Source organism: Rhinatrema bivittatum, chromosome 6, assembly GCF_901001135.1.
Source record: "Rhinatrema bivittatum chromosome 6, aRhiBiv1.1, whole genome shotgun sequence".
Taxonomy (NCBI): domain Eukaryota; kingdom Metazoa; phylum Chordata; class Amphibia; order Gymnophiona; family Rhinatrematidae; genus Rhinatrema; species Rhinatrema bivittatum.
Genome location: NC_042620.1, coordinates 148,129,229 through 148,155,396, shown reverse-complemented (window position 1 = coordinate 148,155,396; position 26,168 = coordinate 148,129,229). Strand labels below are relative to the sequence as shown.

Sequence of the window (26,168 nt, the reverse complement as noted above, 5' to 3'; positions counted from 1 at the left end):
GCCATGGGAAGTACGTGTACTCTGGAGGCCATGTGGCCGAGTAGAGTGAGGAACTGATGGGCTGTTGCCCTGCTCTGTGTACGCAGATCTTTTGCTAAAGTCAATAAAATCTTTGCGCGGTCGTTTGGAAGGAAGGCTTTGGACACAGTGGTGTTCAACTCTGCGCCGATGAACTGTAGAATGCGGGATGGTAGTAGATGGGATTTTTGGTAGTTTATTAAAAAACCCAACGAGTGAAGCAGATTGATTGTGCATTTTAGTGAGTTGAGAGTTCCGTTTCTTGATTGGCTTTTGATGAGCCAGTCGTCGAGATAGGGGAATACATGGATGCTTTGTTTGCGTAAATGAGCCGCTGCTACAGCTAGGCATTTGGTGAATACATTTGGAGCTGAGGCAAGACCAAATGGCAGAACTCGGTACTGAAAATGTTGATGTCCCACCAAAAAACATAGGAACTTGCGATGAGGAGGGAATATCGGGATGTGCGCGTATGCGTCTTGAAGATCCAGAGAACAGGAAGCATTGTACCCAAGGATACCATTCTGAACTTTTCTTTCCGTAGGAACCTGTTGAGTTGTCGAAGGTCTCCTGTTTTCTTTGGAATGAGGAAATAACTGGAATAGAATCCTCTGCCCTGCTGAGGTCAGGATACAGGTTCTACTGCCCTGGCTCTCAGTAGGGTTGACAATTCTGTGTGCAGAAGTGTGGAGTAATGATGATGTCTCCAATGCGGTCTTGGTGGATTGTCATTTGGTACCTTGAGAAAATCCAGATGGTAACCGTGAGATACAATTGAAAGTACCCACTGATCTGTGGTGATACTTGTCCAATGGGAATGAAATTTTGATATCCGACCTCCTACAGGAAGGTTCGGAAATGGGTTTGAGGAGTGACTGCTGTTCTCCGGCGATATCTCAAAACCCTGACGCAGGGCCTGTCTGAGGAGGAGGTTGAGTTCTAGGGGCTCTAGGTTGCTAGGTTGACTTTGCTGAGGTGGTTTTGACATTCTGCCACGGTTTGCTGGAGGATAGTGACGTTGTGCATTATAATAGGGCCTTCTATAGTCCTTTCTAGTAGTTCTTCTGATAGAAGTTTGTGTTTCTGCTGGAACAGAAGAGAGCTGTTTCAAAGTTTCAGAATGCTCTTTTAGCTGTATTACAGCATCCTGAACTTTTTCTCCAAAGAGATTGTCTCCCTTACAAGGGAGATCAGCCAACATTTCTTGTACTTCTGACCTAAGATCTGACGCCTTGAGCCAGGCCCATCTGTGAGCACTAATTCATGTTGCAGGCATTCTGGATGATATTTTGAAAGTGTCGTAGGCCGCATGGCCTTCATGCTTTCCAGCTTCTAAACCTTTGTAAATGATATTGGTAAATGAGTCCTGATATTGTTGAGGAAGTGAATTTGATAATTCTTGTACTTGTTTCCATAAATTACGCTGGTACTGAGTCATATATAATTGATATGACGCAATCCTGGAAACTAGCATGGACCCTTGAAACATTTCTGTCCAAGCGTGTCCAAGAACTTCTGATCCTTCCCAGGAGGTGTAGATGAGTGTGGCCTGATTCTTTTAGATTTTTTCTGGGCAGATTCCACCACCACAGATTGGTGTGGAAGCTGAGGTTTCTGGAAACCTGGAATCTGTTGCACCAGGAATCTGTTGGCATCAGTATGCTTGTTGACTGGTGGTACAGTGCAAGGATGTTCCCATAACTTTTGTTGCAGTTCCACCAGGACTTCATGCACTGGTATTGCTATGATGTCTTTAGGAGGATCTATGAACTGCAGAACCTCTAGGGTTTTTTGTCTGGTGTCTGCTTCTGTTATCAATTGAAAAGGAATGGTATTTGCCATTTCTTTTATGAAATTCGAGAAGGAAAGGTCCTCTGGGGGTGATTTCCTTGCCTCCTGTGGAGGGGATGGATTAGACAAGATGTCATTGGAGGAAGTGTCAGTGTCTCCATCATCCCAGACGTCTGGAGAAGAATGCCGTGGAGGAGTATGAAATGTTGGTACCGAAGGCATTGATGGGTTTATTGGTGGCATCGATGGAAGCAGAGGAGAAAAAGAAGTTCTCGGTTTTGAAATCCCTGATGGCCCTGGAAGTGGATCAGGCATTGGAGATGGAGGCTCTGCACCCGATGGTGTTGGGCGCACCGGTAAGGCATCGATAATGGTATCAAGCTTAGCTAGCATCGGTGCCAGTAGAGAGAGATCCGGCATCGACAGTAGTGTTGGCATTGGTACCAGTGAAGGTATTGGTGTCAGAGCCGGTAAATTTATCGGTGCCAGAGGTGGAATCGGAACCGATGGAATCGGCATCGGTGTTGATATCAATGCTGGTGTTGGCATCGATGGCATCTCCCTTAAAGCTTCTCAGACTGCCTGACGGATGAACCTGTCCAGTTCCGCCCTAATAGCTGGTGAGGTCAGAGCAGCTATAGGGGGAGGCAGTGAAGGCCCAACCGACACTTCCACAGTGCCCAACTGGCACTTCCACAGAGCACTTCCACAGAGCCCAGTAACACATTACCAGAAAAAAATCCCCCACTGCCTGGGCCTAAAAGGTTAGCCTTCCCCTTCAATAGCAAAGAATCCACTCATTGGGACTCTGAGAGCTGGGGAAGTGGCAGAAGAGCGGATCTCCGGCAAAAACATCCTGCCTTGCTTCGTGTTGAAACAAACACCGAGATACTCCAGTATCTGGAATGGCTGTAGATTGCTCTTGGCGAAGTTCACCACTCAACCTAGTTCATGTAGCAAGGAGTCTACCTTGCATGAGACCTGAAGGCTCTCTTTCATATTCTTGGCCTGAATCAGCCAACTGTCTAAGTAGGGATGGACCAGAATTCCATCCTTTCTCAACACTGCTGTCACCACCACCATGACCTAGGAAAAGATTCTGGGCACGGTAGCCAAACCAAAGGGCAGTACTTGAAACTGATAATGTTGCCCCATAACAGCGAAATGCAGAAACCGTTGATGTTCCAGCTGGGAAGGGAATATAGGTATGCCCCTAACAAATTCAGAGATGTAAGAAACTCCCCCAATTATACTGCCATTATCACTGAGCATAAGGTTTCTATGTAGAAATGAGTCACCTGCAAATGACGGTTAAGAACATAAGAAAATGCCATACTGGGTCAGACCAAGGGTCCATCAAGCCTTGAGATCTAGGATGGGGGCAAAAGGAACCCCCCTTCTTGGGCACAACTAAATAAATGGAATACTGGCCCATATTTTCTTGAGTCATGGACACTGGGACTACAGCCTGCAGGCTGAGGAGACTTGACAACGTACACGCCACTGCCTGCTTCTTCTATGGAGAGCTGCAGGAAGACACCATGAAAAGGTCCCGAGGAACACTGAGAAAGCAAATGTTGCTTACCTGATGTAACAGGTGTTCTCACATTGTAGGAGCTCAGATTCCTATGAACAATCGTTGAATGTGAGAAAACTGAAAACTTCTGATTAACAACGCCAGCATTGAAACGCACAGCCATATTGAATGCACTAATATCTGACACGCAATGGAATGTACTACGTACTACTGACATACTGATATGCAGTGGAACGCACTACCATTTTATAATTACATTTTTGTACTGTAATAATGAACTTGCTGCTATAAAATGTCCATCATATTATGTCTGTCAAATGACATATGCAATGGTCTGATTGTAAGTTACGCCTACTTAAAAAGAAAGTATAAAAGCCTGCTCCTTAAGGGGAGTGGCATGCAGTTGTTCTAAGCCTTTGCCTTAGCTGCATCTTGCTGGCAATAAAAGTTTATCTTTGCGGATCAGTTGTCTGGACCTCTTTACTGCCTCAATACTAATGGTTACATTTGGCGAGCCAGCCAGGAGGTGCCGGGGACGCTATATTAGCCCCCCAGTTGGTCCGGTAGTTTGGTGGCGGAGTGATCCCCCAGACTTACCTGGTGAGTGGCCACCACTGAGTTCAGTGATCAGGTTTCTGAGGGGACCATTCCACGGAAATCTTCTGAGACCTCTGGGATTGGTGATCCGGAAAGAAGGCTTTCTTGACGACCCGGGATCGGGAACCTTGCAGGCAAGTATTGGGAATTTTAGTCCGATCCCTTAACGGATCGAAGGGGGCCCTGTTCAAGCCCCGCCAAGTGGCCAAGTAAGAACTAGGTTCTGAAACCCCACAGCGGCTTGGGAGGAATAGGTTTCTTGTTGTGTGAAAGAGAGCGAATGGCCTCGCAGTTCTAGGCCGGGAGACCGCGTTCTAGTCTGGGCGATTGTGACCCTATTGTGTCTGGCGGATACGGACCCCTTACCTGTCCGCTTTCCCTTCCCTCCTTTGTCTGTCTTCTATTCTAAAATGGGAGGGGGAGGTTCCACTCCATTAAAAACCATGACGGAACACTTTAGCGAAGTGTTTGATAAGCATAAATGCACAAAAGTAGGAATGATTCAGCGATGTGCATACCATGGCCGAGTTTAGGAGAATCTGTTAACTGGCCTTCAGAAGGAACTTTTGATTTTCAGATAGCTACAAAAGTTCAGAATATAGTAATTGTCAAGGAAATCCAGGATGTCCAGAAGACATACCATATATTGATGCCTGGATTACAGTAATTCTTGATCCACCATCATGGGCTAAAAAGTTAGTGGAGGGAGCCGCTTTAACAATGGTGGCGCATATACAAAAATCGAAAGACCGGAAGTCCTCAAACCGGAAGAGAAGGGAAGAGTCGGCCATCTTAGTTATGAAAGAAGGTCCGCTGGCCATTTTAGCTAAAGGAGTAAGGGAAGTCAAGTAAAAGTGAAAGTACAGCCTCCCTTAGTAAAACCACCTGTATTGGCAGATGAATCGGAAGACCAACCTCCACCGCCATACGTTCCATTATATCCACAATTAACTGATTTGCTGATTCCTGCCTACGAAAAAAGCTGATTCTTTAACAAAGTCCGTGACAGGATCTGAATTAGAATATGCAACGGGAATAAAAAGAAATGTAGAAACATCCTCTGTTTCGGAACGCACTCGAAATAAAATAAAAACCGCTAGTTTACAGCTACCTATTAGAGAAACTGCTACAATAGTGCCAGTACCACCAACAGAAGAGAATGTCTTTAATACTACACAAACAATAAAACTTTATACATATGTACCTTTTTCATCTGCTGATCTTTTTAACTGGAAACAACATGGTCCTTCATATGCAGAGAAACAAGATCAGATGATTGATTTTTTATCTGGGATTTTTACAGCTCATAACCCTAATTGGGCTGACATTCGTCATTTAGCATCTTTCCTTTTGACTACAGAAGAACGACGACAAATTCAACAAAATATGGAGGAATCAGCAAAAGAAGGAGCCGGATCCGATGGAAACCCAGATGAAGCAATGAGAGAATTTGCCCCTCTTACAGACCCTTTTTGGGATTATCAGACGTCAACAGGACAAGAACGCATAGCTGCTTACCAAAAAGCCTTTCTGGAAGCTTTGAAAAAAGGAAAAAGAAAAGTTATGAATATGAGTAAAATACAAGACATTGTGCAGAAAGAGAAGAGACTCCTGGAGATTTTCTAGAGCGTCTGAATGGATGCATATCGTAAATATAGTCCTTTTGATCCTGAAGATTTAAAGAATCATTCTATTATAGTAATGAGTTTTGTAGGTCAGTCATATCCAGATATACGTCGCAAACTTCAAAAGACAGATGGATTTGAAGGAATGACTATTAGTCAGTTAAAAGCAATGGCTGATAGAGTTTATGGAAATAGGGAAATAGAAGAGAAAAAAGAAGATAAAAGAGAAGCTGGTCGTCGAATGAGAGAGAGTGTCAGTCTCTTGCTGCAGCATTAGAGGACACGAATTTCAGCCAGAGGGATCAGAGAAATTATTATCAAGGAATATCCTAGAAATAGAGGAAGAGGCAGATCACCATTTAGAGGATCATTCAGAGGAGGAAGATCTCTAGGAAGAGCTCCTCTAGGACAGAATCAATGTGCATATTGTAAGAAGGAAGGACATTGGAAGTCTGATTGTCCAGAAATACCGCAACGAAAGGAAAAAGAGTATAAACAACAATCTAAATCTCGAGAGCATGAATGGCAATTGGCATTGGATGAGATGTCTGGTGATGATGGTGGACGAGATTCATGACTAGACAAGAAAGATCTTCCACTTGATCCGTTAGTAGAATAAAAGTGGGAGCAAAAACATTTAAAGGACTATTGGATTCAGGAGCACAACGATCAGTTTATGACTACTGCAATAACTACTTCAACATCTAAAAGTATTTCTATTGTAGGAGCTTCAGGAAAACCACTAGCAGCTCCTATTCTTCAAATCGACAAATCCGAGTTGGAGGACAATTAGTATCTCATCAATTTCTGTATGTTCCAGGATGTCCAGTGCCATTAATTGGTCGAATCTTCTTTGTAAATTAAGGGCAAATTTACAATTTGAACCATCTGGTGAAGTTAAAGCTTCTTTTGCTAATATACCAATCTCCTTGGTTTACCCTCTTCAAGAAGAATGGAGACTTCATCTCCCTATTATTGAGAAAGTAATTGAACATCGATACGAGAAAGATACACCTCTTAATAAAAAACGAAGACAATTGATGGACAGTATACCTCAAGTATGGGCTGAAAATAATCCAGGAGGATTAGCTAACGAAGCTATCCCTTTATGGATTGAAATGAAAGAAAATGCTCAGGTCATTAATCAACCTCAATACCCCATTCCATACATGGCCAGACAAGCAATACAGATTCATCTTCAAAGGTTATTTGATTTAGGTATCCTTAGACGAATTCGATCTGCCTGGAATACTCCCTTGTTACCAGTAAAGAAACCTGGTACTAACGACTATCGGCCTGTACAAGATTTAAGAAACGTAAATACTCAAGTGGCAGATTTGGTAGCACTTGTGCCAAATCCGTATTCAATCCTGGCTCAAGTTTCTTCCAGTTCCAAATGGTACAGTGTCATTGATCTCAAAGATGCTTTCTTCTCCGTTCCAATAGCGGAGGAATGTCAGAAAATGTTTGCCTTCACTTGGGAGAATGCCCAAACTGGAGAAAAGCAGCAGTATACTTGGACTCGCCCTCCCCAAGGATTTAAAAATTCACCCACTTTGTTCTCCGAACAACTGGCCAAAGACCTGAAGATGTACCAGGTCACATATGGGCCCGTTGTGCAATATGTAGATGATCTCTTGATATTTAGGGAAGCATACATGACTGTGCGGTATCAACCCTATACTTGTTGAAAACTTTGTACTCGAAAGGGTATCGTGCGAGTAAAAAGAAAGCGCAAAATTTGTGAGTAGAAGTGGAATATTTGGGTTTTCGTCTCAGAGAAGGCACTCGTCGACTTGGAATCTCTCGTACTAGTTCTATAAGAGATCAACCTGTACCTACTTGTAAGAAGGAACTCTGTGCGTTTTTGGGAGCTGCAGGATATTGTAGACTTTGGATTGCTAACTATGCAATTATTGCTCAACCATTATATGATAAATTACGAGGCAAAGAAGCAGAATCTCAGCCCTTCCAGTGGGAAAAGCAAGAATTAATGAATTTACATCAACTGAAGGAAGCCTTGATCTCACCTCCTGCTCTAGGGTTACCTGATATAACAAAACCATTTCATCTTTTCATAGATGAGAAGAAAGGAATGGCCATTGGAGTATTGACTCAAACTTTAGGATCATGGGAACGACCTGTTGCATATTTGTCAAAAGGAATGGACAATGTTGCTAAAGGATGACCTGGTTGTCTTCGAAGCATTCCTGCTGCATGCTTACTGATACCTGAAGCTGTTAAATTAACATTTGGACAGTCTTTACAAGTAACAACTCCTCATACTATCCAAGGACTGCTTGAGACTCATGGACCAAAATGGATGACTAATTCACGTCTTGTCAAGTATCAGGCTTTACTGTGTGAAACACCTGAAATTCAAATACAAAACAGCAAAAATTTGAACCCGGCTACTCTTATGCCGGCACCTGAACCAGTTGCCCATGACTGTGAAGAAGTCATGGCTACAATACACTCCAGTAGGCCAGATCTGAGGGATCAACCTTGGCAAGGAGCCTGGACCTTATTCACTGATGGAAGCAGCCAAATCATTAATGGAACACGTTTTGCCGGAAAGGCTGTAGTATCCGAAGATGAAATTATTGAGGCTGAACCTTTGCCCCCGGGAACATCTGCACAAAAAGCTGAATTAATTGCCCTTACTCGAGCTCTACAATTGGCAGAAGGAAAAACTGTCAACATATATACAGACTCTAAATATGCCTTTCTTACAATTCAAGTACATGGAGCATTATATAAGGAACGAGGATTTTTAACTGCAGAGGGAAAACAATTGAACAATGCACCCGAAGTACATGAATTACTAGATGCAGTCTGGTTACCTCGCAAAGTGGCTGTAATGCATTGTAAAGCACATACTAGGAAATCAAATCCTATTGCTCAAGGAAATCAGAGAGCAGATAAAGCAGCAAAAGAAGTAGCTCGAAAACCTTCCAAACAACAACAACAACATGCCCTCTTTTACAGTTTCCAAATGAAACCCCCATCTATACTACAGAAGAGAATGAATGGGCACAATATGAAAATTTCCATCAACAAAATGGATGGTGGATTCTACAAGACGGTCAAATATGGATACCTGAAACCATTGCTTGGACAGTAGTTAAGGAAGCACATGATTACACTCATCTTGGCCGTGATTCATTAGCAAGATTATTGGAAAAAACATACTACATCAATCGTATTACTCAATTAACTAAGAATGCAATTAATCAATGTGTTACATGTGCACAAAACAATCCTCGAAATGGACCTGGTCCTACCCCTGGACATATCCTCCGAGAAACTATACCTTTTCAAGTCTGTCAAATTGATTTCACCCATATGACTCCATCAAAAGGATACAAAGCCATGTTAGTTGCAATCTGCACTTATTTATTTATTTATTTATTTATTTAAAAACTTTTATATACCGGTATTAGTATGCATACATCATACCGGTTTACAATGTAACTTTAAAGGTAGAAATTACAATGAACAGGGAGGGCGAACAAGGAGGAGTATACAAAGAGCAGGAGGTGGAGGAATTAAAGCAATAAATAAAAACTGCAACGGACTATTTACAGGAATATACAAGGCGTAGGCAAGATACTTGCAGAAGTCGGTGTACTTAATCAGGGTAGGCTTATACTGGATGGATTGAAGCTATACCTACACGAACAGAAACAGCCAAAGAAGTTACTACTTTGCTCTTATATCAAATATTACCACGTTATGGACTTCCTAGACAAATAAATTCTGACAATGGACCAGCTTTTACTAGTGAAGTTACTCAACAACTAAGCAAAGTTTTAGGCCTTAATTGGCATCTACATTGTACTTGGAGACCACAAAGCAGTGGATCAGTTGAACAAGCTAATAGAACTTCGAAAAGTCAACTAGCTAAATTATGCCAAGAAACAAAAACCAAATGGCCAGATATTCTTCCATTAGCTCTATTGCATATTCGATGTACTCCAAGAAAATCTGGTCTAACGCCTTATGAAATGATGTATGCGAGACCACCACCACTTCCATCATTTCCTGACTCACTACAAATCCAAGGAGAAATGTCACTCAGTAAACAATTAAAAGGACTACATGATACAGTAATGGCAATTCGTACCTATAAATGTGAAACTGAACCGTTGATTTTAATTACACCAACTCATAAATTTCACATTGAAGATTCCGTATGGATAAAGGAATGGGATGAATCTGATTGTCTCAAACCTCGATGGAAAGGACCACATACCGTATTGTTAACCACTCCTACTGCTGTCAAAGTCTCTGGTTGTCCATCCTGGATCCATTGGACTCGAATTAAACCTGCTTCCAATAACTGGCAGGTCTCCAAGACGGGAGAACAACAACTAAAATTCAACAGAAATGCTACCAAAAACTGAAGCTGATTACAGAAAAATATACTACTGATAGAAACATAACATCTGAAGAATAAAAATAATGTGTTTATTTTTTCTTTCCTTCTTTGCAGGCAATAATATATGTCGACTTCATCTCTATGGAAGTGGGCCATCTGTGCTGGAAACCATAGCTGACCGAAGAGCAGCAGCTCATATTATGATGATGAATCAGTATACATCAGTTTCAACACTCCCCTCAGATTCAGATTATGAATATTTCTTTTAAATAATCTTTAATAATAGAGTTAAGAGTTAACAAGGACCACCATTCTTGTTAGGCTTAAGTCCGGATACAAAGGGGGGGGGGGGTGCTCCTCTAGGGACCCCTCGTCTCAACCCCGGTGAAGTAAACAACAACCTGACAGAATATTAGGGTCCTTAAAAGTAAGTATTGTACTAATTATTGTTTGTCCTTTCAGCTACCTCATAAGATGATACTTTGCCTTCTAAAGAAGTTGAAGTATCAAAGGGGGATTGTAGGAGCTCAGATTCCTATGAACAATCGTTGAATGTGAGAAAACTGAAAACTTCTGATTAACAACGCCAGCATTGAAACGCACAGCCATATTGAATGCACTAATATCTGACACGCAATGGAATGCACTACGTACTGACATACTAACACGCAGTGGAACGCACTACCATTTTATAATTACATTTTTGTACTGTAATAATGAACTTGCTGCTATAAAATGTCCATCATATTATGTCTGTCAAATGACATATGCAATGGTCTCATTGTAAGTTACGCCTACTTAAAAAGAATGTATAAAAGCCTGCTCCTTAAGGGGAGTGGCATGCAGTTGTTCTAAGCCTTTGTCTTAGCTGCATCTTGCTGGCAATAAAAAGTTTATCTTTGCGGATCAGTTGTCTGGACCTCTTTACTGCCTCAATACTAACGGTTACAACAGGACAGCAGGATGTCAGTCCTCACAAATGGGTGACATCGAGGATGTAGCCCAACCACGGAAAACCTCTGTCAAAGTTTCAGGAACTTTGACTGGCCCCTACTGGGCATGCCCAGCACGGCACTAACCCTGCAGCCAGCAGGGGTCTCCCTTCAGTCTTGTTTCAAAGCTACAGGCAGTGCCGAAAAATAACATAATAAAAAAACGAACCCAACACCGTGGGGTGGTGGGCGGGTTTCGTGAGGACTAACATCCTGCTGTCCTGTGAGAACACCTGTTACATCAGGTAAGCAACATTTGCTTTCTCACAGGACAAGCAGGATGGTTGTCCTCACAAATGGGTGAGTACCGAGCTGAGGATGTCCTATCGTGCACCAAATGTACCCAACGGCGTGCAACAGGCACAACAACTGGGGTGTAATTTGGTAGAGGGCATCCGCACCCTACCGGGAAGGTGGAAGGGTGTTGGTACCTTATGCTGGAAAAAGGTTACGCAAGACAGAGTGGCCGAAAATGGAATCCCGTCTTCCAGCTTTGTCCAGGCAATAATGGGCTGCAAATGTATGGAGGGAACTCCAGGTGGCAGCCTTGCAGATGTCAGGAAGCGGCACCGATAGAAGGTGTGCTACTGAAGTCGCCATGGCCCTCACAGAGTGTGCTTTAACACGGTCTTGGAAAGGAATGCCAGCTTGCTGATAGCAGAAGGAGATGCAGTCCGCCAACCAGGAGGAAAGAGCCTGCTTACCCACAGGTTGCCCTAACTTGTTAGGATGGAAAGAGACAAATAATTGAGTGCTCTTCCTGTGGGCCACTGTACGGTCTAGGTAGAACGCTAGAGCCCGTTTACAGTCAAGGGTATGCAGAGTCTGTTCCCCGGAGTTGGAGTGGGGCCTGGGAAAGAAGATAGGTAGAATGATGGATTGATTAATATGAAACTCCGAAACTACCTTAGGTAAGAATTTAGGGTGAGTGCGGAGTACCGCCCGGTCCTGCAGGAGTTTAGTGTAAGGCGGATAGGTAACTAGGGCCTGTAGTTCACTAACCCTGCGAGCTGAAGTGATAGCCAAAAGGAATAACACTTTCCATGTGAGATATTTTAGGTCACAGGAGTGAAGAGGTTCGAAAGGTGGTTTCATAAGGCGACCAAGAACCAGATTAAGGTCCCAAGATGGGGCCGGAGGACGTAAAGGTGGCTTCAAATGGAGCAAGCCTTTAAGAAAGCGTGTTACAAGGGGTTGTACTGAAATAGGGACACCCCCGATACCTTTATGGAAGGCGGCTACTGCACTGACATGCATTCTAATGGAAGAGGTCTTTAGACCTGATTCTGATAAAAGCCAGAGATAGTCCAAGAATTTGGAAATTGGACAGGAAAGGGGATCAAGGGACTGAGAAGTGCACCATGATGTATACCTTTTCCATTTGTATGAATAAGATTTTCTTGTGGAAGGCTTTCGTGAAGCGATCAGGACACGAGAAACGGAATCCGAAAGGTTAAATGGTTGAAGGACTAACCTTTCAATATCCATGCCGTCAGGGACAAGGCTTGGAGGTTGGGATGGAGGAGGCATCCGTCGTTTTGAGTGATCAGATGCGGGTCCCGTCCCAGAGGAATGTGCCTGCGGATGGAGAGATCCTGAAGTATGGGAAACCACACTTGGCGTGGCCAGTGCGGTGCTATCAGGATCATGGTTCCCTTGTCCTGACGGAGCTTCACGAGAGTCTTCGACAGAAGAGGAAGTGGAGGGAATGCATAAAGCAGACCGGTTGTCCACGTGAGGGAGAATGCATCCCTCGGCCGAGAGTGCTGGCTCCGAATGAGAGAGCAGTACCGTATTTCCACGCACATAACCCGCGGGTAATGTGCGTTTTTACCTACCCCGCATGCCCCCCGCGGGGTATAAACGTGGGCGGGTTATGCAGAAAAAATTTTACAGCAGCGGTTAACATCTCTCTCCCCCCGCCCCGGGGGGAGAGAGATGTTAACCGCGAAGGAGGAAACAAAACAAAGCGTCAAGGAGCTGAGAGGAGTCCGTCCTATCCCTGCGCCCGGCCGCTTCCTGATTGGTCAGGAAGGAACGAGGGCGATGTGAGGGGGAGGGCCTGTTTTTGGGTCTTCGCGGGCTCTCCTGCTCCGCGGCACAGCATGCCGAGGCAGGCAGCTTGTCGGGCCTGTGGGTCCGCGGCGACGTGGCTGTCTAGAGATAGCCTCTGCTCTTCATGTGTGGGAGGGGGAGAAGGAGCGTCGGCGCCGGCGTCGGGGACCCGGGGTAGGCAGCCATGCACCGTATACTCTGTGGCTGCCGCGACAAAGCGCCGGCGATGTGAGGCTGTACACGACTGTACACGGCTGTACACGGCGCGCAGAGTGCGCAAGGTCAGTGTGCCGGCGGCCCCGCCCCCTCGGACAAGCGCGGGTTATATGAGGAGGCGGGGTATATTAAAACTTTATTACAAAAATTTTGAAAACCTGCGGGTTATGTGTGTGGGCGGGTTATATACGTGGGCGGGTTATTGTCGTGGAAATACGGTAATTGTCCACTTTGTGGTTCTGAGGGGACGCAAAGAGGTCTATGTGGGGATAACCCCATTGCTGGAACAGAGTGGTTGCTACCAAGGGATTGAGGGACCACTCGTGTAGGTGGAAGACACGGCTCAGTTTGTCTGCCAAGACATTGTTTACTCCCGGCAAGTAGGTGGCTCTGAGGTACATGGAGCGGGAGAGGGCTTCTGCCCAAATCTGCGCAGCTTCCTGGCACAAAAGAAAGGAACCTGTGCCCCCCTGCTTGTTTATGTACCACATGGCCACCTGGTTGTCCGTCTGAATCAAGATTACGTGGTTCAATAGGCAATCTTGAAAAGTCCTGAGAGCATGTTGTATTGCTCGAAGTTCCAGGAAGTTGATCTGGTGTTTGGCTTCCTCTGGAGACCAGAATCCTTGGGTTTGTAAATTGTTTACATGAGCTCCCCAACCGACGTTGGAAGCGTCGGTTGTGAGAATTATTTGAGGATCTGGTGGGTGAAAAGGCAAGCCCTGTAGGAGGTTGGATTGAGTTTTCCACCAGACAAGAGACAGACGGAGTGCATCGGTGATGCGAACAATGGAGGACAGAGGCTGAACAGCTTGGATCCATTGTGATCTCAGAGTCCATTGCATGACTCTCATGGCCAGGCGGGCCATGGGAGTCACATAAACTGAGGAGGCCATGTGTCCCAGGAGAATGAGGACTTGTCGAGCTGTTGCTCTGGGTTGAGACTGCAACTGGCAGGCTAGGGACACAAGGATTTGGACTCGTTGATGAGGAAGGAAGGCTTTTTGCCTGTAAGGTATCCAAGTCTGCCCCAATGAAGGATAAGGTTTGAGATGGGATTAAGTAGGATTTCTCGTAATTGACAAGAAACCCTAGAGAAAGTAGTGTTTGAATTGTCAGGGTCAGGGAGGACTGGGCGATTTGCTGGGTTGGGGCCCTGATTAACCAATCGTCCAGATGGGGTAGACGTGGACACCTTCCTTCCTGAGAAATGCTGCAACTACCTCGAGGCATTTGGTGAAAACTCTTGGTGCGGATGCCAGGCCGAAAGGGAGCATTCGGTATTGATAGTGATTTCGGCCTACTAAAAAACGGAGGTATTTGCGATGAGGTTGAGTTATCGCAATGTGAGTATAGGCGTCTTTTAGGTCTAGAGAGCAGAGCCAGTCCCCTCTTTGCAGCAGAGGGAGAAGCGAGCCCAGGGTTACCATCTTGAACTTCTCTCTGTGAAGGTACTTGTTGAGAGCCCGTAGGTCCAGGATTGGCCGAAGTCCTCCTGACTTTTTTGGGATCAGAAAGTACCTGGACTAGAACCCTAGTCCTTGTTGTGAGGGAGGAACGGGTTCTATAGCGTTTGACTGGAGGAGAAGGGAAACTTCCTGCTCGAGAAGAACAGAGTGATCGGTGAGTCCCCACGCCTACATGGGTGGGGAGTCCGAAGGGAGAGTCAGGAAGTTGAGGTGGTAACCGTGTGCAATTATCGCTATCACCCATTGATCTGTGGTGATATGATGCCATTTTTCTAGAAAGTGGCTTAACCGACCTCCTACTGGTATGGTTGGAAGAGGGATTTGGCAACTGTTCTCTAAGTGAAAGTCAAAAACCCGATGCAGGGCCAGGTTGTGGAGCTGCTGCGGGCTTTTGTTTTCGAGACTGGCGAGGCTGAGATTTATGGTAAGGCCTTGCAGACCTAGACTTGGTTTGTGGGGGATAATACTTCCGTGGACGGAAGAAGGACTTTTTTGGGTCCTTCTTGAACGGCTGTTTAGAAGGTAAGTCAGAAGGAATGGATGAGAGCTGTTTAAATGTCTCATGATGATCCTTCAATTCAGCAACAATTTGCTGAATTTGCTCACCAAACAAATTATCCCCTAGACAGGGCAGGTCAGAAAGCCTGTCCTGAACCTCCGGACGAAGGTCAGATGACTTTAGCCAAGCCCAGCGTCTTGCAGAGATGGCCGTAGCAGAAAGTCTGGTGGAAGCATCAAAGACGTCGTAAGCTGTTCTTATCTCATGCTTCCCAGCTTCAAAACCTTTATTTAGTAGGGATTGAAGTTGTGGTTGGAACTGCTCTGGTAAGGTATCTGAGTACTCCTGTATCTGTTTAAGAATGACCCTATTGTATTGGGTCATGTATAGCTGATAAGAGGCTATTCTGGAAGTTAGCATGGCTCCTTGGTATACTTTCCTACCTATACTATCTAGGAATTTATTTTCCTTAGTAGGAGGTATGGAAGAATGTGGCTTTATTCTTTTAGCTTTCTTTTGAGCTGATTCTACCACAACAGAGTGGTGGTCTAGCTGAGGTTTCTGAAAGCCAAGTGCTGACTGTACAAGATAGGTAGAGTCAGCTTTTTTGTTTACTGGAGCAACAGATCCAGGAGATTCCCAATTCTTTTTTAGAAGGTCCAGAAAAACCTGATGAATTGGAATAGAAGTGATGACTTTAGGGGCATCCAAGAATTGGAGCAACTCCATCATCTGGTGCCTGTCATCTTGTTCCGATTGAAGCTGAAAAGGGACCAACTCCGACATTTCCTTCACGAAATTTATGAAAGAGAGGTCCTCAGGAGGAGAACGCTTTCTACTCCCCGCAGGAGAGGGTGGTGAAGGCAAATCATCGGTGTCTGTGGAGGTATCATCACCCCAGGTGTCGTAAGGATCAGGTTGCTGACCTGTAGGACCATGAGGGGGTTGGATACCCGAAGGCTCTGGCTGAGGCTCAGAGAAACTCGAAGGAATTGTCGGGGGTATCGAGAAGGTCCTCGATGGCATCGGTGCCGGCATCGGTGCCGGTATCGAAGGAATCGGTGTCGGCATCGAAGGTATGGGTGCCGTCATCGAAATTCTCAATGGAGCTGATGTGCGTATCACCCCCGTGGAATGTATCGGTGGCGAGGGACGACATGGTACCGATGGTACTAACCCCGAAGGGGGAATTTGGTACGGTGTTTCTCCACTTGATGAGATAGGTGTCGGAGACCCTGGTATCACCGGAGGAAGGGCAGTCATAAGCGCTTCCATCCGGGCAAGCAGCGGTGCCAGTGCTGCTGGAATCGGGTCGGTGACCGGTTCCACTCTCGGTGCCGGAGGAGTCTGGAACCGTTGCATCGCCTTGTCGATGGCCTCCTGGACCAGCCGGTCCAGTTCTACCCGGAGACCTGGGGTAACAATACCCGGCTCCACGGGCGAGGGAGGCTGAGGCTGAGCCGGAGGGACCACCGTCACCGGTGGAGTTGCGGCTCCCAAACCCCGAAGGGGTGAGGGTTGCCTCGGTGTCTGCGAGACAGGAGTGGACAGTGCCACTTCTGGTTGAGACTTCTTCGGAGGAGGCTCGGACAGTACTGAGGTCGATGACTTCGATTCCTCGACGGTCCGAGACTTGTGACGTCGATGGCGATGTTTCTCTCTCCGATCCCCGCGATCTTCTGGGGAAGGGACGGGAGTCAATGGCCGAAGAGACGTCAATGGCAGGCGGTCACCGGGAGGCTGTCGATGATGGTGAAACTTCGACGGTGCCAGTTCCGATGACGTCGGAGTGTGGGCATGGAAAAGGAGTCCCATTTTCTCCATTCTGGCTTTGCGACCTTTTGGTGTCATTAGGGCACATTTGGTGCAAGTCAGGACATCATGCTCACTCCCTAAACACAAAACACAGATTCTATGTGGGTCTGTGATGGACATAGTACGTGTACAGTCCGGGCACCGACGGAACCCCGACGCCATGGCCATAGGCCAAAAATTTAGCCGCGGGACGGTCGACTGCCAACAGGTCTCGAGGGCCAAACTCGACGGTAGTCGACAAAAACGACGGCAAAAACTTACCGAAGTACCGTGGAGGAAAAATTTGAAGAGGGGAGACCCCTGAGGGGCAAATTTTTCTTCAAGAAATTAATTGAAGAAATTCCTGTCAGGAATGTGGAAAGAGCTCCTTAACCGCGTGGCTACTGCTGCGTGGAAAAAAGAAGACTGAAGGGAGACCCCTGCTGGCTGCAGGGTTAGTGCCGTGCTGGGCATGCCCAGTAGGGGCCAGTCAAAGTTCCTGAAACTTTGACAGAAGTTTTCCGTGGTTGGGCTCCATCCTCGATGTCACCCATTTGTGAGGACAACCATCCTGCTTGTCCTGTGAGAAACTCCAGAGCATAGCCATATCTTATCACCTCCAGAACCCACTGGTCTGACGTGATCTCGACCCACCTCTGATAAAAAAGAGAGAGGTGACCCCCTATTTCCTGTTCCTGGGGTGGGTCGGCACACATTCATTGAGAGGTTCGGGGGGGGCACCGCCACTTGAGCCTGTACCCCATCTGGGCTGCCTGGGATGAAAGCACTGAGATCTACCCAAAGATTGAGCTGTTTGAGAAGCCGCTCCTCTGTAGGGTCAAAAGCAGCTAAACCACTAGCACAACCTCTTGTGCCAAAGGAACGCGGCACCTGCTTCTTATCTTCTAATAACCAAGGTAACTGGGACTCACCCCACTTATTGGCCATTTTTTCCAGCTCACTCCAAAACAAGAGTGATCCTTTAAAGGGCAATTTTGTAAGATTAGACTTTGAAATTGTATGGGCTGACCTTTTCCTAAGCCATAGCTGACGCCTGGCTGCTATTACCGAAGCCACCCCTCTGGCAGAATTATGGACCAGGTTGTAGCCCGCATCTGCCAAAAAGGCAGCTGCTAGTTCCATCACCGCCCTGGAATTCATTCCAGATTCATCAACTTCCTGAGAGAGAAGTAAACAAGAGCGAGCCACCAGGGAGCAACAAGAGGCTATCTCCAAATTAATTGTTTTCGCTTCAAAGGCCTGCTTAAGGATAGCCTAAATTCTCCTATCTTGCGCATCCTTCAATGCCGCTCACCCTTCTACAGGGATAGTCATCCTCTTGGTGACGGCACATACAAGCACATCCACTTTCGGAAAGCGCAACTTCTCTCTCACAGCTGGATCCAAGGGGTACAGTCTTTCCAAAGCTTGTCTCCCTTTACAATTAGCTTCCGGAGCCCCCATTTAAGATCAATCAATTCTTGAATAGCCTCCATAATAGGAAAAAACTTGATGCTTTGCACAAAGAAATTAAAATGGGATTTTTCTTTGGCTCAGACATGGAATCAGCACCCGGCATCCCCAGCATCTTCAATGTCAGAGCCGGCAACTCATCTCTACGAAAGAAACGCAACATTGTTCTATACAGCTCCAATCCCAGAGGAATTTTCCCATCCTCCAGGGAGTAAGCATCGGCTTCATCATCCATGCCATACAGGTCCCTAGACCTGCTGCGTGCGCAGCAGGTCTAGACATACTCCGACATCCACAACACCAGGCATGCAGGAATCCACAGCTTGCGATCCTGAACTGTTGGGATTGGCTGGGGCTGCCAACTGCACCTGAAGAAAGGACTGCAGCCCTTGAAAAAATTCCACCCAAGAAAAAGCAGAGGGATCCATACCAAAATGAGGGGGCTTCAGTCCTGCGCCCACTGAACTACCTTCCTCTGCTGATGAACCAGTTAGGGGAGCCCCAAAATGAGGCAAAACCTCTGGCAGTTCCCCCTTCTTTTCCATTCCCGCATTATGCTGGGAAGGACCGGATTTATCAAAATCAGTTAGAGACAACGGTCTCTTAGCCTCTAAGCAGCACTGACACAAGTTACAGGGGACGCCAGGCTGTGATAACAGAATATGGCAAGTAGCACAAAGGGTAAGGCACTTAGATTTGTTTGCTACTGGTACCATGGATAAATACCCGATGTCAGTACCCTCCAAAAAGCATCTGATAACTGTGCACCCAGCTGTGCTCTTAATAAGCGCTTATCACAAACGCCCAAAATGTAGGTACCCATTTTGGGTGGAATTAGGAATGTAGATAGCTAGGTGGCTGGTGGGCATGAGGATCGCCTGGTGCTAAGGTGGCGGACCTCCAGCATCACCAGGATAGGATTTTAGACAATCCTGGGGAGGAGCTGGCTGTCGTGGTACATGTGGGCACCAACGACATAGGAAAATGTGGGAGGGAGGTACTGGAAGTCAAATTTTAGGCTCTTAGATAGAAAGCTGAAAACCAGAACCTCTAGGGTAGCATTCTATGAAAGCTCTCTGTTCCACGCGCAGGTCCGCAGAAGCAGGCAGAGCTTCGAAGTCTCAATGTGTGGATGATATGATGATGCAAGGAAGGATTCAGTTTTGTAAGGAACTGGGGGAACCTTTTGGGGAAGGGGAGTCTTTTCCAAAGGGATGGGTTCCGCTTTAAACAGGATGGAACCAGGCTGCTGGCGCTAACCTATAAAAAGGAGATAGAACAGCTTTTAAATTAAAACAAAGGGGAAAGCAACAGTCACTCAACAATTCATGGTTTGGAGGGAGCTAGCTTCGAAGGATACTAATGAAGCATTAGAGTTCGGGCATCCCAACAGAAAGATTCCAATAATAAAAAAAGTAGTCCATGTGCCTAAAAGTAGTCCATGTGCCTATAAGTAAAGAATTACCTGAGCTAAAAGATTCCAAATTATCCGCAGATATCTTCTCAGGAAAACTTGACTGAGGGAGGGACCATAAGGTATCACTACAGAAGCGAGGGGCAAATTAACTTCCTTCTTCTTTTTTCCTTCTACAAATTTTTCTTTTTTTAAACAATCCCCAGTAGGGAGATGCGCATCTACCATCTCCTGGAGATTGAGAATACTGGTGGGCTGATGCCAGTGCAGCGGTATTTATACACCGTGACATCAGCTTTGCTCTGTCTCCATCTGCAGGTAGAGGTGCATAACCCACTGGTGTCGATTAACCTGTCTGAATGTTAAAAACCAGGTTATTTTTTTTAAAAAAGGTGTTGCCATTACCAAAGGAGTCTTATTCCAAAAATGTAAAAACATAAGAAATAAAATATATTTGAACAAAATAGAAAGGAGATGTAGACATCAAACCCAATTAGGCAGCAATAGGATAGTGATAGTGTTGCTGTGCAGAGGAATTAGGTTTAATTCCTGACTAAGATCTTCTGTTCCCTGGGCCAGCTGGGGTTGGGGATACTGCAGATGCAGCATTCACAACCCACTGGCTGGATTTAGGTTCCATGATTGTAGGGACTGAGGACTGTTACAATGATTAGAATAAAGTAAGTTGGGAGGGGATATAAACCAGAGGAAAACCAAATAACATCAGGATACTTACCTTAACTTCTGCATACGTACACCCCAACAAGATAGCTTCAGTCCTTCCAAAAGGCCTTTTTATCTGTCTTGTCACTAGCTACAGCAAGACTAGCCTGCATGAGGCTTTGCACATTCAATTACTTCGCAATTAACTTAAAGAATATTATCCCTTAGGACTTATGCAAGGAAACCTGTTCCCTTTTTCTTTCGAAAAAGAATCAAAACATGGCTATTCAGCCATGCCTTCCCCTGAACTCTGGATTTCCACCCATCTTACTGCTGGATACTGAATCCTTTCTTAACTATGAAAACAGTATTCTACTTTTATGTGCCATGTTTGCTTATCTTATTGCTAGGTATTCTCCCTATACTACATAGTGTACACTACATAGTGTATACATAGTGTACACTACATAGTGTTTTGCTACCTATACAGTTTTACATTGTTCAATTCCGAGTTTATATGTTCCTTATTTCCCTCCTTCCCCTCCCACATATGTACTACAAATTTCATCTTTTTTTGGAATCCACCTCATGTCTTCCTTCGGAAAAGGTGGAATATCGTTCATAATATGTTATGTGAACATATCTCCCCCACTTTGATTTCATTATACTGGTTACTTGTGAAGTGGATGATAAAGTATAAAATCTTTAATCTAATTCATAAAATGGTGCATGATGAAAGTAAATGCTGAACAAGCTTTGAATTAAGAATTTATAGACCTGTACATTCTCTTAGATTGGAGGGGAAATGCCTGCTTGAGATTCCATCTGTTAAAACGGCAAGACTTGATCTAACAAGAGACAGAGCCTTTTCCTTAGCAAGCCTGTGTCTCTGGAACTCTTTAGCAGACAACATCAGTTTGAAAAGGGTCTAAAGACATACTTATTTAAGCAGGCCTATAGCTTAGATCATCTGGTTTAATTTAAATAACTATATCAGTTTGGGTTAAGCGCTTCTAATTTTGTCACCCTAAAGGCTCCAACTTTTGATCATTTTTTGCTAAGCTGCAGCATCTTAAATATAATTTATCTTTGAAAAGTATAATTATTCGTATATTATTTTTATTAATGTTGCTGTGTGAGCTGCCTTGAAATGGCTTGTCTGTGAAAAGTGTGGTATATATACATTTTAATCAGTTCCAATATAATAAATAAACAAAAATCCTTAGGCAGTTGTGAATGAGGGTTCAAGGCACCAAAGAACATTTCCACATAGTCAGCTTTTGAGTTTGTTAGGGTGACATGCTGACCAAATGCAGAATAGAACTCTTTATAGTTAATGCAGGGACATTTTATTTGGTGTTTTTTAATCTGCTTCAGTTAAAATAAGCAGGACATACTGGAATTGTGAGTTATTACTGCAATTATATTCAAACATCAAACTACACAAAGACATAAAAACTTTTTTTAACCTTTTTGAAAAATGTATTATGGAAAAAAGACAAATTATCAAAGAAAGCATGCACTCACCCCACCCTGCTGGTTAGGTGGTCTCTCTAGGCCAGTGATGGCTAACCTATGACACGCGTGTCAGAGGTGACACGCCGAGCCGTTTTGGCTGACACGCGCAGCGTTTCGAGGACTATCAGGAATTTATTATTTTTTTTATCGGCTGCGCCGAGCCTTTTCTTTTTCGGCTGCGCCGAGCCTTTAAATGTGTTTTTTAGTTTCCCCCTACCCTCCACCAATGCCCCCGGGTGCAGGGAGGCTCATGCGTCGCAGCGATGAGGCTCAAGACAACGCGCTGATGCTCCTCCTTCCTGCCTGTGCGGCCCCGGAAGTAAACGTTGCCGGAGCCGCGTGGGCAGGAAGGAGGAAGCGAATCAGCGCGTGCAGAAGAGGAGGAGCCGCCGCGGGTCGCTGCGAATCCCAAGTCGCAGCGGCCCAAGAAGAGGAAGAGGCCCGGTAGCAGGGCTGCCGCGGCCCGAGAAGATCAGGGCCGCTGCAGAGCCCATCCTGCGGCGACCCGCGAAGAGGAGGCCCAGAGGTGAGAGAGAGGCTGAGGGCCCGTAGAGTGCGTGTATGAGGTGAGTTGAGAGAGAGGACCTGAATGTTTGCAGAGACAGCATGTGAGAGCCTGTGTGTGTGTGTGTGTGTGTGTGAGAGAGAGAGAGAGCATGTGCCAGTGAGAGCCTGTGTATATGAATGATTGTATGAGAGAGCATGTGCCAGTGAGAGCCTGTGTGTATGAATGATTGTATGAGAGAGAGCATGTGCCAGTGAGAGCCTGTGTGTATGAATGATTGTATGAGAGAGCATGTGCCAGTGAGAGCCTGTGTATATGAATGATTGTATGAGAGAGAGCATGTGCCAGTGAGAGCCTGTGGATATGAATGATTGTATGAGAGAGAGCATGTGCCAGTGAGAGACTGTGTATATGAATGATTGTATGAGAGAGCATGTGCCAGTGAGAGCTTGTGTGTATGAATGATTGTATGAGAGAGAGCATGTGTCAGTGAGAGCCTGTGTATATGAATGATTGTATGAGAGAGCATGTGCCAGTGAGAACCTGTGTGTATGAATGATTGTATGAGAGAGAGCATGTGCCAGTGAGAGCCTGTGTATATGAATGATTGTATGAGAGAGAGCATGTGCCAGTGAGAGCCTGTGTGTGTGAGAAAGAGAAATGCATGTGAGAATGAGAACCTGACTGTGTGTTTGAGGGAAGAAGATGGAGAAAAAAGAAACAGAAAAAAAGACAATATAAAAGGAATTGGCAAAAAAATAAGAAAGGGAAGGTGAAAAAAAAGCCTGTGACCAACCAATTAGAAAACTAAGATCAGACAGCAAAGGCAAAAAAAAAAAAAAAATGTACTTTTTAGTGATTGGCACATGTACTCTTTGGGAATGTGCAAGAATAGCACTTTCTCAACGGATCTCACAATGTACGAGATCAGCATGGAGAAAGTGGAAGCCCACGAGGCCTGCACAGAGGAGGCAGCAGAATGGACTTCAGTGTCAGTAGCAGCAATCGGCACCTCCGCAATAGCCACGCGGCATCAGTGACAGTGGCAGCAGAGGAATGAGAGAGGTTCTGAGGTTGCTGGCAAAAGAAAGAGAGGGGGGGTCTACCTTTAGTGTGTGAATGTGTATGAATGGGACTCTGCCTGGGGGTGTATGTGTGTGAATGCATGGGTGCCTGCCTGGGGGTCTGTGTGTGTGAGAATGAATGTGTGCATGCCTGGGAGATGGGGAGGGAGTGTTGTGAACATGAATGGGAGCCAATAAAAGAAACCGACTGACAGATGAAGTTTGTAACGCTTGCTTGGACTTGAAGTGTACGAAATACCAACCTTCAATTGAAGATTTAGCCAATGAAATTCAGCAACAAAAAAGTCACTAAGCAGGTAAGGTAAAGAATTATTTGTTTTTGCTTTATTAATAAATACAGTATATATATAAAAATTATAACTTTGTTGATTAGAGCTACAAATATCACAAAATTATGGATTTTTCTAGAAGTGACACACCACCCGAGTTATGCTCGGTTTTTTTATGAATTTTGACACACTGAGATCAAAAGGTTGGCCATCACTGCTCTAGGCAATCAAAATGTAAAATTCCCATCCTTATGTTTTAGGTTTGTCCTTTAGTTTTATAACATAGTTTATATCTGAAAATGCTAATAACCAACTTTTCAATCTTCTTGTAACTACATTTAAATAATGTGTAGAATCCTTTCTTCAAATTATAGTTACTGTAGGTGCTCGTTTGATGAAGAAAAGTCAACACTAGACTGCCATGAAACATCTTTTCTTGTCCTTTATGATTTGCCAAGGACTAAAGAAATTTGCTGCCAATTCTTTAGCATCAAAATGCATGCGGATAGTTAATTAATTCTGTGCAGAAATGTCCCATTTCCACAGGCACATCATTAAAATCTTTAACATTAATCTTCTGATACAAAAAGTACATGAACAGCTGCAAGATTCAGCTTACTATAATTCTTTCAATGGTATTTCTTTCACTTACATCTGTTGTCTGCGAAGCTGAAGTAATTATTACAGGTCTCTGGAGGAATACAATTTGCTTTGTGGCCAGGTTTCCTTCACTACAAAGTAATACATACATTTTAGTATTCTGAAACAATAATTCAAGTTTCATTAGATGTTTGCTTTAGATCAGAGGCTCTCAAACTGGGGCCACCAATGTACCCCATGCGGATGTAAGATTCCTGTTAGTTATCATCAAAACAAAGTTGAATCAGTAGCCCTCTTGGTCAAAGTGTTGTGCTTCTGCCCATTATCATCAGCCTCCATTTCTGTAGTATTAATTAAATGGGGCTCCATAGTGTTGTAGGTCTTGTCATGTAATTCATACCATGAGAAGACTGTCTGGAGGAGGGGACTGCATCATTGCCACATGATAGCATACAGAGGTCTCAGACAGTATTATCATGAGAAAACTTGAAGCAGGACAGCAGAGTTGCTTACCTGTAACAGGTGTTCTCCTAGGACAGCAGAATGTTAGTCCTCACACATGGGTGATATCATCGGATGGAGCCCAGCACGGAAAACTTTGACTGGCACACTGAGCATGCCCAGCATGCCACTATCCACACATCCACGCAGAGTCCCTCTTCAGTCTCGTAATATAGAATTATGAAAAAATAAATAACAAACATAGGAGAAAACCCAACTCCGTGGGGTGGCGGGCGGGTTTTGTGAGGACTAACATCCTGCTTTCTCCTAGGACAAGCAGGATGGTAGTCCTCACACATGGGTGAATCCCTAGCTACAGGCAACAAACATGACCAACAGACACCTAACCAGGTGCCAACGGGCACAACAACAGAGGTGCGGTAAGTAACAGAGGGAAACAGCCTAAACCTGAACAATGGGCCATAGGCAGGAAGAGTTGGGTTCTACAACTGAAAAAGATTTCGGAGGACAGTCTGGCCGAAGCTGCTATCGCATAGGCCATCCCTGTCCAGACAGTAGTGAGAGGCAAAAATGTGGAGAGAGCTCCACGTCGTAGCCTTGCAGGTCTCGTCACAGGGACCGCTCTCCAGTGGGCCACTGAAGTTGCCATGGCTCTGACAGAATGAGCCTTGACAGGGCCCCCAAGCTGCAGTCTCACCTGAGTATAGCAGAAGGAGATGCAATCTCCTAGCCAGTTGGACAGGGTCTGTTTAGCAATCGCAACTTCTAATCTGTTCCTGTCAAAAGATATGAAGATTTGCGTAGACTGCCTATGGCCTGCTGTGCGCTCCAAGTAGAAGGCTAAGGCTCTCTTGCAATCCAGACTGTGCAGAGCCCATTCGCCCTGGTGTAAATGAGGCTTGGGCAAAAAGGTGGGCAGGATGATGGACTGGTTAAGATGGAAAACTGTTACCACCTTAGGCAGGATCTTAGGATGCGTGAGCAGAACCACCCTGTCATGGAAGAACTTTGTGTAGGATGGATAAGTCATTAAGTCCTGAAGCTCACTGACTGCATGCTGACGTGACCGTGACCAAATACATGACCTTCTAGGTCAGGTACTTGGGGTCCCAAGAATGCAGCGGCTCAAAAGAAACTTTCATGAGCTGAGCCAACACCACATTGAGGTCCCAAGACACAGCAGAAGGCTGCAGGGGAGGCTTCAA

At 45.2% G+C, this 26,168-nt stretch overlaps 1 protein-coding gene across 2 annotated transcripts in view; it reads right to left on the bottom strand.

Annotated features, from left to right (window-relative positions):
* RFTN2 (raftlin family member 2) overlaps window positions 1-26,168 on the bottom strand; it is a 527,077-nt gene that overhangs the window by 155,156 nt on the left and 345,753 nt on the right. For both annotated transcript variants that reach the window (XM_029606043.1, XM_029606044.1), the window contains one exon: window positions 24,554-24,632. In XM_029606043.1, coding sequence (XP_029461903.1) covers window positions 24,554-24,632 — 79 coding nt within the window. The remainder of the gene's footprint in view (window positions 1-24,553; window positions 24,633-26,168) is intronic.